This window comes from Protopterus annectens, chromosome 14.part0 (genome assembly GCF_019279795.1).
Source record: "Protopterus annectens isolate FY-2018-M chromosome 14.part0, PAN1.0, whole genome shotgun sequence".
NCBI lineage: Eukaryota > Metazoa > Chordata > Ceratodontiformes > Protopteridae > Protopterus > Protopterus annectens.
This window is the reverse complement of record NC_056748.1, coordinates 793,122,765-793,143,531: the sequence shown is the minus strand read 5'-3', so window position 1 is coordinate 793,143,531 and position 20,767 is coordinate 793,122,765. Positions and strand designations below refer to the sequence as shown.

General features: G+C 42.7%; 1 protein-coding gene across 1 annotated transcript in view; it reads left to right on the top strand.

Annotated features, from left to right (window-relative positions):
* The window catches only part of LOC122788730 (SMC5-SMC6 complex localization factor protein 2-like), a 397,673-nt gene extending 381,400 nt beyond the window's left edge, over positions 1-16,273 (top strand). Inside the window, exon 4 of the mRNA XM_044055622.1 lies at positions 15,921-16,273. Within this exon, the coding sequence (XP_043911557.1) occupies positions 15,921-16,115 (195 nt within the window). The 3' untranslated portion in view covers positions 16,116-16,273. The remainder of the gene's footprint in view (positions 1-15,920) is intronic.
* Positions 16,274-20,767: the final 4,494 nt, after the last annotated feature.

Genomic DNA, 20,767 nt, shown 5'->3' with positions numbered 1-20,767 from the left:
ATACTAGTAAATTCTCCCATGCAGCACTCTGATCCAAAAATCTCTGATCCAGCCATTACTTTTTCAGTCTCTCTGAATTCTCTCACCCAAGTTCACAGTTGACCCAGTATCTCCTCAACTCCATTCCCCATTTCTACAAACACTGAAGAGAGAATCGAGCCCACAGTCCACTATCTCATCCATTAGATCCTCCAGAAGTCTTTCCGAGGCCGATATGGATAGGATAATAAGGAAATTCCTCAGATCTTCGATTCAGATGGGTGTTATTCAGTCTCCCATCAGATCTGTGAGCCTTCCCTCCAGTTCCCATGTAGTGATTTCTCCTTCTCCAATCTATCCCACGGGTTTGGAGCCTTCAGATCAGAGAGCTTAGAGTGGATCGGTGTCAGCTCAGAAGACTGCTCAGTCTTCTACCCAAACAGTTTCCCTGACTGGTTCTGCTCCTATCTCCTTGGATTGGGATGGGTTTCGGAGCCAAAGCTTTGGCATCAGATCCAGGGGACCAAGATCTACTCTGATATTGTCAGAGCTGTCCTTGGCCCTCAGAGCACTGATGCTAGATAACTTGGGTCCTGCTATATCCCCGAGGCATGGATCTGGGCAAAATCAAGGCTTAGCTAATTCGGAGGTTTTGGACATGGTGTGGCCTGCCACAGCCTCTCCTGGTCCATCTGCATTCAAGGTAGTGGAGAGGGCTTCCTCTTGTCCAAGAGATCCAGTCTCTCTTCCTTGAATCCTTCATCTGTTCTTCTAGTGGATCCAAGCTCTGATCCCATCAGACCTACTCCAAAAGAACAGCCTGGTACCAACTAACATCCCGGCAGCTTCCCTAGAGGAACTTTCTCTCTTTTCAGATATCTCTCCAGAACATCCCTGCGAGAGAACATACAAAAGGAGGGGTACATAGCTTCCTCTGTGGAAACTTTCACAGAGGATACTGACTTTGAGGAAGGGGAAGGATCCCCAGATCTCCACTGGCTGACATCTCATTTGGAATCATCTTAAAGATTCTTAAGCAAAAGTTTGAATGGTGTTAAGATACTGCCTCCCCAGAGGAGTCCATTTTTCTGGAAGCTTTTGGTTCCGGCCCATCTATGTCTTGGGTGATTCCACCAGCTGATGAGCTTATAGACCTAGACTTTCTCTGGGTATGGAAGGGACCCCGATGTTTAGAAAAAGTTTGGCACCACCTAAGGACAGACCCCATTGATGCAAGGAGTCCCTGTTGCTATGGTTGTGGAGGCAGCCACAAAAAAAGGAGCTTAGCTGAGCAGAGCTCCTCTGTCCATCCACCTAATAGGGAGTAGAGGATGTTGGACAGATTTGGAAAGCACATAATTTACTTCAGTGACCTTTGCCTTGAGGTCCCTGTATTATTTAGTGCACTTTACAAGACTGCAAAGTGATTTGATCAAGGAGCTCTCCACATTCTCTGAATCCATTCTGTGGAGGACTATAGGAGATCATCTTCACAACTGGCCACTTTATATATTATCTGTTTCCAATGTGTCCATGAGGTTTATATCCCTGGTTGCAGAGGTACCTCACTAGCTGCCAGTTCAGGCATTTCTGTTAGGAAACATACCTGGATGCAGTTGTGAGATTGTGAGTAGACTTTCAAGTCTTCTTTCATCAGTGCTCCTTTTGATGGAATGTTCTTGTTTGGCCCTTCTGTTAAAGAAATGCTTTACCGCAGTGAATAGGAAGGAAGGACCCTATCTGCTGTAGTCATTAACTTTTCTACCCTCAACGATCTTTTTCCCAGAATCAAAGAGAGGGCAAGAAAATGTGGTTCCATAAATCCCAGGGATCTTTACAGGATTCACATAGGGACAACTCCTCCAGGGGCGGGGGGGGGGGGGGTTCAAATGGAAGATGCCTTTATCACGGCAGAGGAGACCCACAAAACCAGAGTTTCTGGGATTTCTTTTGCTGTAGACCGTTTTGGCACTCCTGAAGAATTGCCCAACTGCTCACCTCTGGAGGCAGTCGTGGGGTGCTTGTACTTGCACCCATACACCTGGGCTTCAATAACAAAAGATTTGATGTCATTTTCATTCTTCCTCAACAAATGGGGTCAGATCTGATCCTTGGATCCGAGACTGCCACTTTCTAAAGATTCCAGGGTCTGAATCTCGACCTCCTCCCATACCCATAATGCTCCTGATCCAACAAACCTTCAGATCTCGTCGGATGCTCTTCAAGACAGTCGTGATTACGATTCCTCAAGCTCCTTTGGGGATTTTTTTGAGTTATACTTTGCTGTTTCATGCTACCTTTTAACAGTTCTTCTCTTTATTAAGTTAAATTAACCCCCTTACCCCTTACTATCATAACCTTCTTTTAACGAGTTTCAGTATTTTTTTACTACCATTGTTGGTAGTCTGTTCTTCCTTCTTTTTACCCTTGGGTATTGTTTTGTAAATACTATTATTGGTAGTTATTTCTCTTTTTTTCCTTCCTGCTTCTTTTCTTTAAAAAAAAAAGTCTTCCTTTCTGTCTAAACTTTTGTAAATGTTTTTCTGATATGGCTGATGAGCCAAGTGGATTTAAAAAATGCAGGTATGTGGGCATAAGATGCCCATTTCTGATGCCCACAGAGAGTATGTTTATGGGTCGAGCCCAGCACATCTGGACACCTCTTGATCAGTATGTGCGGCCTTTAATGCTAGAGCAATTAGTGACCGGGAGAATAAGCTAATTTTGAAAGGCCTCCTTCCCGCTTCAGCTTCATCTTCAGGCACTTCTTCAGGGGATCAAACCCCCTCCCAGAATTCGAAAGAGCCCAGGGAGCACTGTAAAAGCAGTCTTGCCCAGTCTCTTCAGCCTACACCTATTGTAGAACCTCCAAAGAAGGTTCTTATAAATCTCAGATCCGGCACAGTCTAGTGTTCCATCTTCTCGGCCCTGTTCCTGAGAAACTCATGGAGAAAAAGATGCATAAGATAACTGTTAAAATGGACAGTGTGTCTTATTATTATTCTTTCGGCGGCCACAGTGGTGCAGCGGTTAGCGTTGTCACCTCACAGCAAGAGGTTCTCCAGTTCGATCCTCGGCCGGGGTGCCTTCTGTGTGGAGTCTGCATGTCCTCCCTGTGGTTGCATGGGTTTTCTCCGGGTGTTCCGATTTCCTCCCACATACCAAAGACATGCTGTAGCTGGATTGGACACTCTAAATTGGCTCTAGGTGTGAGTGCGTGCATGTGTGCGCCTTCTGTGGAAGGTTGGGTGTCGGGCTGGCAACTCGACACCGTAAAAACTCCACTGCCAATCATGAGCAGACAGGTGATACACTGTGGCGACTCCTAACCGGGGAAAAAGCCGAAAAAAAGAAGAAAATGGACAGTGTGTATTTTTCTGAAATGTATTGCTTTGAAACTAGTTCAAGGGCTACGAATGTTTAAATTATCTGTAGGTTTGGATGTTGCTGATGAAATAATTAATGATTTAATATGCTTTTTGACAATTTTGGTTTTGATAACATGAGACCTTTAATTAAATATAATGATGTGAAACTAAGTGCTCTAATTAGTGATGGTGACAAACTTAACCATGATGTTACAAAACATTTAATTTTTCCCCAATGGGAGAATTTTATTTGAAGCAGTTTACACTAGTAAATAAAAATGTGATAGAATATATATAAAGAAAGGGATGAAAATAGAAAGGAATGTAACGCAATATAGTAGTAAGACTGCTTATCCATGGAAAAAAAAGTTTTAAAGCACCAAATTATTCTGAGCACGTAGAGAAAGGTAGTAATGAGCTATTTGAAGGGCAAGCTAGAATAGGGTATTATAGTGAGGGTAATACTTTTAAAATTTTTCACAAGGGGAGAAAGCAACGAGTGTGGAACAACAGATAAGACTTTTGGGATTTAGGACAAGAAAGAATTCAAACGAGATGGAACAGAGAACAAACGAACAGACGTGGAAGTGGAGTCCAGGGGAGATGGTTAACCACCAGCAGGTAGTTTTTTCTTACAAAAATTTCAACATATATAATTATACAAATGACGTATGTAAAGAACATTTCTTGTTGTCCAGAGGGATGACATTTGCAATTTTTTAAACGTTAAGAATCCTGTTATTGCTACTATATTTGGTGTCCCAAAGGTTCACAAAAATGTCTTAAAACCACCTTTCCACCCCCATAGTTTCTGGTAGTAAATCTAAGACATTTCCATGAGTAGTAGTTATTGATGGTTAAAACACACATACTTCAATGTACAATACTTGTTGAATGATTCTTGGGGTTTTGGGGCGTTTAAAGGATGATTTATGGGAAAAGGAATTGATTTTTTTGACTATAGAAGTCAATGATTTATTTACGTCAATTCCCAAGAATGAAGGGTTGGATTTTTTTTTTATAATAGTATGGTTAAATTTTCGAACCTTGAATGGGACAAGATGTTGTTTAATATCTGAATTTATAATAGTGTTGGACAGCAACTTTATATGTTTTGAGGGGAGTACTTCAGGCAAATAAAAGGAGTGGCAAGGAGGCATCATGTGCCCCAATTTTTGCAAATTTAGTTTTTGCAGAATGGGAAACTAGTCACGTTTTTAATAGTAAGATGTTAAGTTGTCAATCTCGCCTTCATTCTTGCTTGATGGGTTCGGAGCCGGTCCTCTGCTTCGACTCGGCACTTGCTAAGCTCGAGAGTCACTTTTACCAGCTCGAGGAAGCCCCGTATCCCATGATGCATGGCGGTAAGTACCCAGATCTCGTTTGCCGCTTCGCTGATGAGGTCCTCCTTTTGCCAGCTCCTGGTAAGTGTTATATATAATACTATTTTTGCCCCCTTTTCACTTTAAACTTTATATTTAACGTTTTTAGTATATTTTAAGCCCTTTTCTCACTAAAATTTCCCTCACTCCTAAATTTTTTTAGTCAGGCCTTCTCCCCTCCCATCCCCCCCCCCCTTGTTAGGGTGTGTGTGTGTGTGTGTGTGAGAGGTTAGTTATCTATATTTTTTTGGGATAACTTATTCTTTGGGACTGTGTTGTGTGTGTTTTCTGCAACCATGTCCAAGGAAAGGGTCTCAGGCTTTAAGAAGTGTGACTCGTGCTGTCAGAAGATGTCTCTGACAGACGGTCACACTTCTTGCTTATACTGCCTGGGACCTCTCCACCTGCAGGACTCCTGTGCAATTTGTCATTCCTTTAGCCAGAGAGTCCTGCAGGAGAGGAGAAACAAATTAATTTTAAGGGGTCTTCTTAAATCGGAGGGCTCTCCGGCTAAGTCGGCTCCAAGCAAGACTTCCAAGTCTTCCAAGGCCCAGGCTTCTGTGTCTAAGCCTGCGGCCTCTGTTCCGACTCTTTCTGAGTCGAGATCGGCTCCGGCTGGAGCCGATCCTGGTTTGCATAAACCTTCGGCACCGATAGCTATCGGTGCCGATACTGGTTCAGTCACATCGGTGTCGGCTCCGACTGGTTCCGACCACCATGTGGCTCAGGCTTCGGTGTCGGCGCCGACCGGCTCCGACACCCTTACTTTTATGTCTGTATCTGCTCCGGTCGGAGCCGATGCATCGAGACCTTCTGTCGGTGCCGAAAAGTCCTCGGCTCCGAGTGCATCGATGGTTTCGTCGGCTCCGATGGTTCCTTCGAGGAAGAGGTCCAGGTCCCCTTCCTTGGAACCGATACTCTCGGCTCCGGCCTCACCTCTCCTCTCGGAATGGAGCCATCGGAGCCGATCATCTAGGTCATCCAGGCTTTCTGACCATGATTTAGAGAGGGTGGTCAGTAGATTATTGAAATCACAGGCACTGGCCCAGATGCTACATAGTCCGTCTCAACAGACGACTATTAGTCCACACCCTATTGCAGTTCCTCCTTCGACTCTACCTCAGAGTTTGGAGCTGGAGTCTTCGGGAATAGTTTCTGCTATGGCTGAGGGGCAGATACCCCCCCCCCTTCTGCTCCCTCAGCATCTACTCTTATCTCCTCTTCGAGACCTTCCTTAGAGGGATTCGGTGGTCGGGCTTCCCTGGTCTCCTCCAAGGGGGTGGGTGGCATCGGACCCTTGTCCGACCCCACTCTTCCCCTTGGAGCCTCGGCCTTGGTGAGCTCGGCTCCGACATCTGCCTCGGAGCCTTCCTTTTCGGTGAGCCCTGGAGTTCCGGTTTCTTCGGAATGGGTTCTCTCGGACCTCCCAGGGAGGGGAGCCTTCGAGGTGATGGAGTGTGCTGGCCACTGGACTCAGCCAGCAGTCTGTTCCCTTAGCTCCTCCCTCTATGGTGCCTGTCGATATCTCTGCCATCTCTCTTGCTCCCGGACCCAGAGATCCTCCGCCTCAGGTTTCCCCACTGGGAAGAACCCCCTCTTCCGAGGATTCTCCTGATCAGTCAGGGGATCCTCCGCGCAAGAGGACTTGTAAGAGGAAACACATAGACTCCCCTGAGTCTATCACTTCAGATACCGACTTAGATGAGTCGGAGGGATCCCCAAGATCCCCCGTGAGGATGTCTCCTTTTCAGACATCCTAGAACTCCTTAAACAGAGGGAAACTGGCCTCCAATAATCCCTCTGAGGATGAGTCTGTATACCTAGAGGCGTTTGGATCTCGGCCCTCCACCTCCTGGGTGTCTCCGCCTTCGACCCCCTTATGCAGGTTATTGCTCGAAGGCTTGGGCTGCTCCTGACTCTGTAGAGCCAGTTCCTAGGAGGCCGTCTAAATTTATTACTGCCCCTTCGGATAAGCAATTCCTTACGAAAGGTGCCCCTGCTGATGCCATGGTGGTGGCGGCTGCCACTAAGAAGGAACTTGCAGATCCTTCCGTACCTGTCCATCCTCCTAATAAGGACTCTAGGACCATGGATAGGTATGGTAAGCAGATGTTCTCTTCAGCGACCTTTGCTATGCGCTCGCTGAACTACTTATGTCACTTCACCAGACTCCAAAGGGACATCCTTAAGGAGCTAGGTGAAGTAGTACAGGATCCCACAGCTGCAGGGGCTCAAGAAAAAATTGCTTTGCAGCTAGGAACCCTTAATTCTATTGTTAACTCCTCCATGCGACTGATAACATATGCGGCAGATGGAGCGAGTAGGGCCACAGGTACAGGTGTGGCTCTTAGACGCCAAGCCTGGATGCGGCTCTGTAATTTTGCAGATCCCTTTTACGGCGTCCTTCACAAACTCTCCCTTTGATGGGTCAGCTTTGTTTGGCCCTCAAGTGAAGGATACATTGACCAGGTGTGAGCAGGACGGCAAGACTCTTTCTGCCGTAGGGGTCCCTTTTTCCACCCCTTCTAGACCTTACCCTAAAGGACAGAAGCGTGGCAAAATGTGGTTCCGTAAATCCCAAGGAGTCACGCTGGATACACGTGGTCAGTTTACCCCTAGAGGCAGAGGGGGTAACAATAACAGACGCCGCTCTAGAGGCAGAGGGGGTCCACAAAACCAGGGAAGCAGAGAGCCTCTCTCTGACAAGCCCTTTCAGCATCCCTGAGATGTTGCCCGACTGTCCATCCTTGGAGGCAGTCGGGGGAAGACTATCGCTGTACCCAGGAGCCTGGCGTTCCCTCACTCAAGACAGATGGGTACAGTCAATCATATCCGAGGGTTACAAAATTCCTTTCGAGGAAAGTCCCTTCGCTCACTCAAATTCCCTTCCAGATGTACCACCCGGTCTAAGGGAAATTGCAGAGTTAGAAGTTTTAAAACTTCTACAAAAAAGAGCCATTCAGCCAGTTACAACAGACCATTCAGAGCCCGGAATCTACTCAAGGTTCTTTTTGGTCCCCAAAAAGACGGGAGACTGGAGACCAATATTGGATCTCAGCAGACTCAACAAGTCTGTGAGAAAGACAAGATTCCGAATGGTCACACTTCAGTCAATTCTGCCCTTCCTAGAGAAGGACAACTGGATGTGCTCAATAGATCTTCAGGATGCGTACTATCACATAAAAAGTCACAGACGCTCCAGAAGGTTTCTCCGCTTTCGGCTGGGGTCCAGTCATTTCCAATTCAGAGCCCTGCCCTTTGGTCTCACTACAGCCCCTAGAGTGTTCACCAAATGTATGGCAGTGGTCACGGCTCACCTGAGACGTCAAGGATTCCAGGTGTTTCCGTATCTCGACGACTGGCTCCTTTCAGCCACCACCAGGCATCAACTCCTTCAAGCCAGGGATTACACAATAAATCTTTGCACTCAATTGGGAATTTCGATCAACTACGAAAAATCATCCTTATTGCCCTGCCAGTCCATTACTTTCATAGGCGCAAACTTAAACACTGTTCGGATGTCAGCTACCCTCACAGACCAAAGAATCTCAGATATACAAAGTCACGTGAGGATCATCCTAGCCAGCAAGAAAGTACAAGCCAGAATGGTTCTAAAGGTGTTGGGCCTCATGGCTGCGGCCATTACCCTTCTTCCCCTGGCCCGCTTCTATATGCGCCTGCTTCAGTGGATGTTGTTCACTCAGTGGTCTTACCAACAACTTCCGATGCGTCACCAAATACTAGTGACACAAATTTGCAGGAATCATCTTTCATGGTGGATTACTTCTCCCCAGATTCACCAAGGCAGACCCTTTGTATCCCCAACCCCGGTAGCCACTGTCACTACGGACGCCTCCCTGATCGGGTGGGGGGGTCATTATCAGGGCAGGATGGTTCATGGGACGTGGCAACCGTTCGAATACCACCTGCACATAAATGTCCTGGAGATGAGAGCAGTGCTTTTAACGTTGCAAGCCCTCAACGACTTTCTTCCCTTGGGGACAATTGCAGCCCACACAGACAACATGTCTGTAGTATGGTATATCAACAAGCAGGGCGGAACCAAGTCCTACCCCTTGTGTCGAGAAGCTCTCAGACTTTGGCAATGGGCGATCTCCTCTCATCAGTTTCTGGTAGCAACGCATATCCCTGGGAAAACCAACATTTTAGCGGACAGATTGAGCAGAGCTATTCTCATGCCTCACGAGTGGTCTCTCAAACAATCTATAGTGGAGGAGATTTTTCTAGAATGGGGCCGCCCATGTTGCGATCTTTTTGCTACTCCCCAAAACAGCAAATGCCCAGACTTCTTCTCTCTCTTCCCACTGCCAGGCCATCTCCCCAGAGACGCTCTGACCCAGGATTGGCCCCAGGGACTTCTTTATGCCTTTCCTCCTTTCCCACTGATTCCTCAAGTACTCCAGAAAGCCACCGTTTTGAGAGCCAAAATGATTCTCATTGCTCCCTATTGGCCTCGACAAATTTGGTTTCCGTTCCTCCATCGTCACCTTTTGGTGCAGCCGTGGCATCTGGACCCAGTGCCAGACCTTCTGATTCATCAATCGGGTCAGCTGCACCGGTCTATCCCTTCTCTCAACCTCACAGCATGGTTGCTCCACTTCCTTCCTTAGCCAGGCTTCCTATGATCTCTAATCCTGTTAGAGACATCATAGTAGCTTCCTTAAAATCCTCTACTAGGAGGATTTATACTAGCAAATGGAAACGTTTTTCTTGTTGGGCAAAAGCTAAAAATATTGATCCCTTTACTGCTCCAGTACAAGCAGTTTTGGATTTCTTAGTGGAAATATTTCACGCGGGCTCCTCTTCCTCCACGGTCAAAGTTCAGTTGGCTGCTATCTCTAACTTTCATGTCGGGTTCGCAGATCACAACATTATGTCCCACAGGCTTTGTAGAGCCTTCTTAAAAGGAATTTTTCTCCTGAAACCTCCAATCAGGAGTCCTCCTCCTCAATGGGACCTAAATTTAGTGCTGACATCCTTGATTCTTCCTCCTATAGAGCCAGCTGTTTCATGTTCCCTGAAATTTCTTTCATGGAAAACTTTATTCCTGGTTGCTATTACTTCGGCTAGGAGGGTATCTGAACTTCATGCTCTCTGTTCGCCCCCCCTATTTAGTCTTCCACAAAGACAGTGTATCATTGAGAACTAATCCGACCTTTTTGAACTAAGGTCGCCTCAGAGTAATTTGAATCAGGCTATTGATCTTCCTGTATTTTTTCCAAACTACTCCAACAGATCGGAACAGAAGTTACATTATCTTGATGTTCACCGCCAACTCAGATATTATTTGGACAGAACAAAACAATTCAGGAAATCCGATCAGCTCTTTGTGTCTTATGCTGATAACAAAAAAGGCCTTCCTGTCTCAAAAGTGACCTTATCTAGATGGCTTTCTTCTGTCATCTCTGAAATTTATCAGCTCAGGGGAAAACAGCTGTGCTCGAAACCTAAAGCGCATTCAACCAGAAGCTTAGCCACTTCCACAGCTTTTCAAGCTAGACTTTCATTAGACACTATTTGTGCAGCAGCCACTTGGGCCACTCCTCATACCTTCGTTTCTCATTACAAATTGGATTTGGCCTCCAGGGACAGAGCCAGTTTTGGCTCTACAGTTCTCAAGAGTCTGTTCCATTGAGCCACCCAGGATAGAGGTGCTAGGGACGCGGTCCCATCAAGCAAGAATGAAGGCGAGATTGACAACTTAACATTGAGAAGTTATGTACCTACCATAACGTTCCATGTTAGTTGTCTTCTCTCGCCTTCTTTCTTGCGACCCTCCCTCCTTCCCCCTGGCCTGGACAGACCTTTTTCTCTCTACATGGAAGAATGCTTCTTAAGACCATACAGTACTGGTCCTCCAAAACCATCCTTCAGGCTTTTCTCTCCTCCTTTCTTCCTTTGGGAAGTTTTTTATGCTAGGTGTTATTGCCTATAGACAACAAACGAGATCTGGGTACTTACCGCCTTGCATCATGGGATATGGGGCTTCCTCGAGCTGGTAAAAGTGACTCTCGAGCTTAGCAAGTGCCGAGTCGGAGCCAAGGATCAGCTCCGAACCCATCAAGCAAGAAAGAAGGCGAGAGAAGATAACTAACATGGAACGTTATGGTAGGTACATAACTTCTCATTCTCTGGAAATTTAAAGCTGTATGTCTGTGTTTTGGATGATGTCTTTGTTTTTTGGAAAGGAACTACTATGGAAAATAGAGAATTTTGTTAAATATTTGAATAGTACTTGCTCATTCTTAAAATTCACATACAGTTATAACCAACAAGGCATTTCTTATTTAGATACCTTCATTTTGCATTCCAGTAATGGCTTTAAATCTAAGATATATCAAAAAACAACCTTCAGTAACTCCTATTTGGAATATTCTAGCTGCCACCCCCTAGTCAGAAACAAAGTATACTTAAGTGGCAGTGTATTAGAGTAGCAAGAATGACTTCTACTTATGATGAAGCCATTAAGGAGTTAAAGTGGGAAGTATGTTTTTGGAAGGGGGATACCCCCATAAGTTGGTCAAAGAAGTTATTGATTATGTATTGTCTCAATGGGGTAAAACTTATAAACCTTTATTAGGATTAAGATTCAAACCTCCTTCAGATACATTTAAGGATAACAGTTTCTGCAGGGCTTTGGTACTTGAATATAGTCATTATGTAAGAGAGATTAAAAAGGTTTTTATATAACAGTGGAATATTCTTTGGAGTAACCCAGAGATTTTTAAATATCTGGGTGAAACATCCAGGTTTGTGTATAAAATGTTAGTCTGAAAAATAATTTTGAATGTGGGAAGTCTAACAAAAAAAATCTAATAAAGTAACATCACAAGGTACAAGTAATTGTGGCTCATGCAGTCAATGTTCCTTTATTTTGAGTAGGCAAGTTTACTATTGGAAAATATTAATAAGACCAAACTTTATTTTTAGAATGGAAATTGTGGTACAAGGCATATTATTTATTTGGCTAACTGTGTGTCATGTTCAGTGTTTTATATTGGAAAAACAGAGAGAGCCTTAAACAACAGAATATATGAACACGTACCAAATTAGGACGCAGAACAGTAATAACGCCTTATTTAGATATTTGGTTACAAGTCCGGAATGTCACACTTTTAAATTTGACATATTGGATTGGAGAAGCTAAATATTTATCCAAGGGTGGTGATTTTAAAACACTTTTAGAAGAAAGAGAGCTGCCTCCTCACCTGTCTTTCTTCTAAAACACTTTTAGAAGAAAGAGAGGTGAGGTGGCAGCTGTTGCTAAATGCTACTTGCTCCCCAGGAATCAATGACAGTATTCCTTTACAACCTATTTTAGAGCATAGGGACTAACAGGATTTGAATATTCATTCATATGGGATTTTTAGAAGTGTTTTGTGTTTATTATTACCTATGGTAATGTATAGGTAACTTATATACATAATTTCTTAGTAAAGAGTATTTTTTAATTACTGGCTTCAGGTTTATTTGTATGTTTAATTACATGATTTTAAAATAGGAAGTATAATGGTTGTTTTAAAATTTATTAAGTTTAGTGTTGCTTGCCCTTTACATACATTGTGTTCATTGTTTAATGAGTATAGCCTTATGGGTATAAAAAGGTTTTTAGTTGTAAAGGTCTTTGATTCTGATGAAGTCCTGTTTTTGTGGATAAAAGCCCTTAGTCCTACTAAAGCATTTTAGATATATTGATTTTAATCACATTACTAAGGGAGCCTTCATTGTCCATTGTTCCATTTGTAGCCAGCTACAGTGAAGACAATATTTTTTGTTTTGTGTAGCCTGTCTGGAGGCAGTGAGGGGGGGACACTTCTTTTACCAAAACACCTGGCTAGCCATTGCAAATGACTTTCGGGTGCAAAGAATCATATCCAGTGGATATTTCATTCCCTTTTTTACAAATTTCAGTAAAACCAATGAAATTCTCCCTGATGTTCCACCCAATCAGAGGGAGCTAGCAGCTCAAGAGATCACAAAGTTGCTAGACGAGTCATCCAAGAGGTCCCACCAGACCAAACAGGATCTAGAATTTACTCAAGGTTCTTTAGTGCCAAAAAAGACAGGGAACCCGAGACCTATCTTGGATCCAAGTTATTTGAACCAGTTTGTAAAAAATTCCAAATTCTGGATGGTCATGGTTCAGTCCATTCTGCCTCTTCACAAGGAAGACTGGTTGTGCTTAGTCGATCATCAAGACAAATACTATTGCATCAAAATGAACAGGTGTTCTCAAAGGTATCTACGCTTCTGGCTGGTAGCCAGTCATTATCAGTTCAGAGCCCTGCCCTTTGGTCTCACCACAGCCCCCAGGGTGTTCACCAAATGCATAGCAGTGGTAGCAGGTCACTTGAGACTGCTTGGATTCGGTGTGTTTCCCTATTTAGATGACTGGCTCCTTACCGCACCAAGCAGGCATGTACTAGTAAAAGCCGAAGAGTATTTGCTTCAGCTGTCCCTCACGCTAGGCATCATCATCAGCATGCACAAATCTCTTATTCAGCTAGTTAAAGATGTAGATTTTATAGGGACTTGCTTAGGTACAGACAGTTGTCTAGCTCTTCTGCCTCAAAACAGATTTCTCAGATTGAAAACACACCAGACAGATTCTTTCTATTCCTTCTCCCCCTTGCAAGACTGGTCCTAAAAGCTTTAGGGTTGATGGCTGCTACTATAACTTTTAATTCCCACTGCTTGCTTACACCTAAGAATTCTTCAATGGACCCTGGTGCTGCAATGGTCTTTGCATCATTATCCCTTGAATCACCCAATAAAATTTGTCTCAAGTCTTCAGAAACTCACTTCTTTGGTGGATTGACTCTGAGATCGATCAAGGTAGTCTGTTTATCACCATGCTGACCACGGACTCTTCTCATTTGGGGGGGGGCATTACTTGGGACACACTGTACAAGGCATGTGGTCCCCACAAGAGATCAGTTTGCATATCAGTGTCCTAGAGATGAGAGCGATGCATCTAGCGTTGCAGGCCTTCGAGAGCTTTCTCCCTCTAGGGAGTATTGCAGTACAAATGAACAACATGTCTGCAGTCTGGTACATCAACAAAAAAGTGAGGAACTCCGTCATATCCCCTTTGTCAAGTGGCATTGAGCGTGTGGCAGTGGGCAATCTCCATCATCCACTTTCTACTGACAATGCACATTCTGGGGAAATCCAACATACTAGTGGACAAACTCAGCATGTCCATTTTGTTACCTCACAAGTCGTGTCTCAATTTATCAGTGACGGTGAAGATTTTGGTTGATTTTTTTTTGGGGGGGGGGGCGTCAGCACAGTCACATGCTCTTTCTGTATTTCTAGATTCTTGAAAAAGATATCTTACTAAGGCAGAGAAAGCAAAGTCGTCATAATCGTGAACCCCTTTTTCCCATCTTGATATGGGGGTTGGGTTGTCTCATCAGCAGTAGTCAGTGTGACCAAATCACCTATAGCCAAATATTTATACCTCACAGTTCACCTACTCCTTAGTAGTATATAAATATGAAAAATCCTGCTTGTATTAGATGTTTTGGATCTATATGGAAAAAAGAGAAATAAATGAGGTAGGTAAAAAAGACATCAGATTAATTGCATGTGAAAAGCTGATAACACAAATACTATCCTGCAGCTTTTGACTTGTTTGGTTTTCCTGCAGTTTTGTCTCTGACATTGTTCTTGAAAGATTCAACTAGTTTAGATTAGAGTAGTAATTTGTTCTTTGTAGCTAATTCTGAATTAAAAGTATAGCTGCAGACAGATTTTTCTTTCTTGTATGTATTTCCACAGAATAATTATTTTCTGTTTTTTGTCCATTTTTACATCTTTTTTTTATATTTTTATATTTACCGTATTGCTTTAACTTGTTCTTTTCTGATTATTCTAATTAAAGTAATTTTTTATTTATTCACTTGGAAGAGGTTGTAACTGGTGGTCATCATCATAACTGATTGGCCAAACCTCTTTGTACACTGTAGCTTAGTTTTCAAGCTGTTGCAGAATGTTTGATTATCTTAGTTACTAACAAGTGCAAATCTGCGAAAGGGTGGTCCCCAGACTTGTAATCTAAGGAGGTGCCAGTTCACTACCATGAGCTAGAACAGAAGACTGTAGTGTTGGAGAATATTACCTGCCTTACCTGTGCATTTGTAGGTGTGACGTTTATTTACAACACGGTTACTGCAGTCAGCTAAACACTAGAAAGCACTGAAACCGAGACTGATAAGTGCTGATAAAGGTGTATGGGAAGTTGTGCCAAATATTCTAATCCGTGGGGATTTATTGTGGAGCCCATTTGTGAGTGTGGATGGTGAAGGCTCACATCCAGGGCAATAGGTGAGTATTTCTTGCATGCTAGCAATTCGTCCCTGTGCGGCTTTTTATTCTTTAATCTGTTTGGTACAAGTGGAGTGGGTCAAGACACCATACCTCTGATGAACATTCAAGTGCCAAACAAAAACCAACTAGTAAAAAAAGGAAAAAACGCCGCAGCAACCTTATTCAAACAGTTTAAAAAGCCTGAACGCAAGTTTATTAGTGCAAAAGTCAAGCGTTTTCGCCACAAGCCCCTTGTGGCTTCATCAAAGACAATACCTCTGATGAACATTCAGATTGGTAGTAAGTGGTGAGATTCATGCCCCTTCTGACCATTGGCTGCTTTACTTTGGTTGTCATGGTGGGATTCATTTGGCTGTACAACCAAGTTATCAGTCTCTTCATTTTGTGGCAGTGCTGGGATTCAAACCTCATCTGTCAATCAACCAAAGTTATCTGTCATTACTGCCTCAACCCCATTAACCTCTGCATTGTGCCAACTCTTTGGTGAATGCTTGCCCTCTACTCTTCCTGCTTTGTGACTGGCCACCAAGCCATAGCTAGGTATCATGTTTGCAGTTAACCAAGCTGTCATCCCTCCATCCAGGATGGGTGAGCCAGTAGAAGCCATTTACTCCCATCTTCCAGTATGTGGGCAACTAAGGGTTTGGGTTACAGTCTGTGCCTTGTGCACCACAGAGACAACCAATTTCTCTTTTCATGAACTGTTTACTACCAGCTATGTTAGCGTATATTGAAAATTGCAGTTACATTTTTTGTTTATTTGTATCTTGTTATTGAGGGTCTCTTCATGTTTAATGGAAATAAGTCTGATTTTTTTTTTCTCTCCTTTTAAATTAAGGGTAAGCTTCATGATTATTGGGAACCTTTGCATGAAAGCGGAGACCAGAGTAGAGGGAACTCCAGTCCGAATGAATCTGAACAGAAACTTTTTACAGAAGTTGTACCACTGCAGAATGACTTCAGAAGTGCAAAGTATTACATGGATCCTAAAGGAAGTGAAAAAGCCTTGATGCAAAGTAACCAGTTAGACTGACATTACACAACCGAGCAGGAGCAACAGTTTTTGAAATTTAGTAGCCTGAGGCTACCAAAATATTTTTCTTGTGCTGCTTTATTTTTCCTAGTAATATCTCAGCAGATTTCCCTCGGGAAAAGATTTAAACTTAATAAATGGGCTTGTCTTCTAGAGTGTAATACCTGCTTTCCTGTTTTCCCACCACCTATGCTTCCTTCATTCATCTGTAACAAATGGCATTACAGGTGTGTTTTAGTTTGGTTGTCTTTCTCTTCTTTTTCATCTGCTTGGATGTTCACACTAAGTGCTAAACTGTTGTGTGGTAGTTTGCATTGCATATCTTTCTGTGCTGGTTTTAGTTCTTATCAAGTTCTGCTTGAGTGATCGCCAGTTACATTCACTACAGCCTTTTATGGCTCTCATGCACTTTTTGGGAAGGAGCAAAGTGTAACACACAAGACGCCAGATTGGTATAGTGAGTATATAGCTTTGAGCATAAAATAAAATAGTAACCCTGCATATTATCATACTGCCACTTAGTCCTTAAGGAAGCACTTGGGCTGCAAGTGCCAAGTCACAAACTTACTGCATATTTGTACCTAGCCTGTTAAGATTGACTCTAGATGATGGTCACTGGTGATGTCACACCTGACCCCCTGTACAAAATGAGAAGGAGGGGGGGATTGATGCATATGTCAATGATGACATATGCCGGAAATAACATTCTTGATTGCATTGTTGCTGAAGAACTAAATATAAATTGTGTGTGTTGTAAACTGAAAAAGCAGCAGTTTGTGGGAAATGCATTGCATGAATTCAGAATCAGGTTAATTTTTGTAGTATACATAGTGAATTCTTTTCTTCCATTTTACATTTCCCATTGCAGATTCTTTTTGTTATGCAGTGGCTAACCAGTCTAGGGTCTGCTTAGTTTGATGATGCCAGCTTTTTACCATTCCTGGTTTTCTGTTCCACGCTAATCTGCAAGTACTGTACACTTGAGTGACTAAGTTGGCTAGAAACTGAACATTAAATAGTGTAAATTTCGGGATTTTAAAATTCTGTTTTGAGTTTCTTCCCTTTCTTTTTTTCTTTCATTTTAGGAGTTGTCCAAGAAAGCCTAGCAAATACCAAATGTAGTAGCGTAATTGCATGGTTTGTTCCATTTAACATTTAAAAGAAATTAACATGCAGCAAAGCAGACTGAAATGCTGGCAGGTTCCATTGCAGAAATACTGAGTTTATTTTGGGATTAATGCAGTAGGCTAAAACGTGTAAACTGCTTTTTTTCTTGTTATATAATTGAAGATGTAACTTCTACATTATGTTGCTGTTTACATCAGAATAGTTAAACGTTTGTGAATGTTTTTACAGTGTTGCTGGATTTATTGTGCAGTGATAGGTTCTGTAGTTGACAAACCTTTGGGGGGAATGGGTTTTTTGTACTTCTGTAACTATTTAACAGCTGATCTAGTAGTAGAATATTGCACTTTAAGATGTTAAGTGTACACTACAGGATGTTTAATCAGTCTTGTCCTGTTGTGATATTAGTTGGAGTGCCCTTCTACAAGTTATTGAACAAGAAGCTGTTAATCTGCTACAGAAGAGGATTACTCAGATACCTCCATTATGATCCTTTAGTAGAAGGTAAATCATTTTAAACATGGCATGCAGTGTCTGACGCACACTGATTTCAGACTTACAACTCTGAGATGGAGTGTTGATACTGGCTGTGCCCCAGCTTAACAAGTATCATCTTGCTTCTAGAACGGTTTCCCTTGATCTAAACAGCTGAATAATCTTTTTAGATTTTTTTCCAGTTGCTAAATGTGGTAGTGGATTTTTGTACATTAATACTGCGTTGTGTCACTGTCTTGGCTGACTGACATTGTAGTCATTGAGATGATATTACTGCCTAAGCTGTTACATTCAATCAATTCTTTATTCTTATATTAAGAAGTTTTATTGGCAGCATAGGAAACTTGAAAACGATTGTACAGTGCTCTTTTTTTCAGGAATACTAAATACATTCAGGTATATAGTGAGTATCCATCACTATTTTAACCCACCTTAGAAGAGCATAAAGGAGGAGGAAGTCTTAAACTGGTGTGTGTGTGTGCGTGTGTTTGTAATTCTGTTGTTTTGAGTTACTGAGTCGGATAAATTTATTCATCCAAGAAATTAATGTATTATTTCTGCTTTATTACTTTTTGAGTATGCCTGTGTGTGATTGCTTTTAAGATTAAAAAGTCTGTCACATATTCATTTTTAAATATATAGCAACAGATTTGTTTAATCCCATAGATTGTTGTGCTGTTTTAACAATAGCTGCTTAACATTTCCTTAGAAGAAATTACTTCTTGGTGTCTTAATCACAAAGTTAAGAAGACAGCCAGTTGACCCCTTCCATTTCTGGGTGTACTAGCTGCTCTTCTAATTCAGATTGAACACAGCAGTAAATACAGTTTGCGAAAGGTACAAAGGATCAAAACGCATTAATCTGATATATTTTGGTGAGAGACAACATGGTACATAAGGAATTTAAAATATGACTTTCTACCATGTGCAGGGTAATGTACAGTAATACCATCAACAACAATACTGTTTGCACAAATATCTTGTATTTGTGGGTAGTAAAGTCCTCCCCTGCACCCACCATTGGGAAGCTGTGTTCCCACACACCTGCTGGCTTATTTGTTCTGACTCAGAGATCATCATACCTTGGAGAAAGGGAAAATGAATCCTTTCTTTTTTTTTGCCCCCCCCCCCCCAAAAAAAAATGTCCTGTGTGGGTACCTTCATTCCCCTCTGACAGCCACCATCTAGAATTTGACTTCAGTCCTGCAGAGGGAATAGGAGATATTTTTTCATGCTCCTATCCAACCCGTTCCCCAGGATTGGCTGGAAGACGCAGTGCAATGTGTTTTATGCTGAGCTAGTTTTGATGCTCACTTGTGCACACCCATGGTGTTCAGTTGAAGTCCTGTGCACTACACTACTCAGTGTTGACCCCTAAGATTTTGTTGCAGGAGCTGCATTTCTAAAGTACGTTTTTTAGCACCCTCCCTAAAATGAGTGAGCCAGTATTACTGATGTTGGTCACTTATCCATCCCTCCTTGGCCAACTCTGCCAGCATGTATTCTGTTAAACTCCTGTTGTCTAGAGAAGACAGGTTCAGGACTTCTACATCTCTGAATCAGCTTGAAAACTAAATTTTACTGTCAATAGAGTCTATTGCATAATCTGAGGTAATGCGGTGTTGGTTAGAATAGTTGGGGAGTGTGTGGGCTGCATTTTACCACATTGTTGTGTGCAAGGGGATTTGCTGCAAAACTTCAGGTAGACTGAGTCCTCCTTTGTGTATAACATTTATTGTTGCAGAAAGTTTTTAACTTTACAATGCATGTAAAGAAAATTACCACCCTTTTGATGTGATTGTTTTATATTTGTAAATACATGGTTTACTGATGCACTGAGTTTCCTTTCTGAAATGCATGTTCACATATTTAAGTTTGTATAGAAATGTAAGCTGTGATATTTACAGGATAATGCAGTTCTTCAGACTTTCAACTAGTTGTGGTTTCTATTTATATTGTTTAATCATGTTTGTTTCTTTCCATTTGGGCTGAGTAGTCAACTGAAACTGTTCGCTCCTCCCTGTTCTCATTTTTTTTGTTACTTGCACAGAGATAGAGTGTGAGAGACGGACAGAGTTAATCAAATTTAGTCATGGTCCTTTTTGATGGTCCATAACAAAAGGTGGTGGAAGAATGCACAGCACTAAAAAAAAAATTCAGTTTAACATTTACTAGACATTTTTGCTGGAGGAAGATGACCCAGGGTAGGCCTGTCCCCTCGCAGTTGGGGCTAGGTTTGCCTGTCGTCATATGTTTGTATGAGCCTCTGCATGAACACATCTCTGGGCTGTGAGAGTACATGTGGTTTCCTCCCCTTCAAACTTCCCTTTGGAGCCTGCTGCTTGAGGAGGTCCATGTCTTTAACATGGATGCTTCCTTTCTTGCTGCCTGACAAGGTGTCTGAAGCTTAGGGCACAAGTTTAGCAAAGAACGAGTACTCCTGGGGAATGCCAGGGCTTTGGCTCACTGATATGCTTCCCTTCTGTCCATGTTCCAGTCCTTCTGGTGAATCATTTCTGGGAAAGCTGGAAGACTGCCTGAAGTCTTGATTTAGGAAGGATATCTCTTCCGACCTATGTCTGCAACTGCTTAGGTGGACACCCTTGACTTTGAGTAGATTGATTTATTCAGGTACTGGTTCTGCTGCTACATTCTGGAGGGTCTATGTCAAACGGTCGAAAAGTAATTTCCATGAACGGCATATAGATCGAAAAATGCCATTAGTCAAAATCGGTGTTGTGGGGGGCTGTGCCCCCCACTAAATATATATTCCAACTCCGAGATCACACTACAGTGAGGAAAGGGCAAATTTTCCAATCTTCACTGTACCATGATCTCACAACCCACTTTCGAATAATGGCATTTTCTATCTATATGCCGTTCGCGGAAATTACTTTTCGATCGGTCATCAGAGACCCCATTCTGGATTCCCCTTTTACGTTAACGATATTTTAATCAGCACATAGTGACATTATGAGAAAGCAGGTCCTGCTCTCCGTGGAGCCTCCATTATCTCATTGTTGGATTCTGCA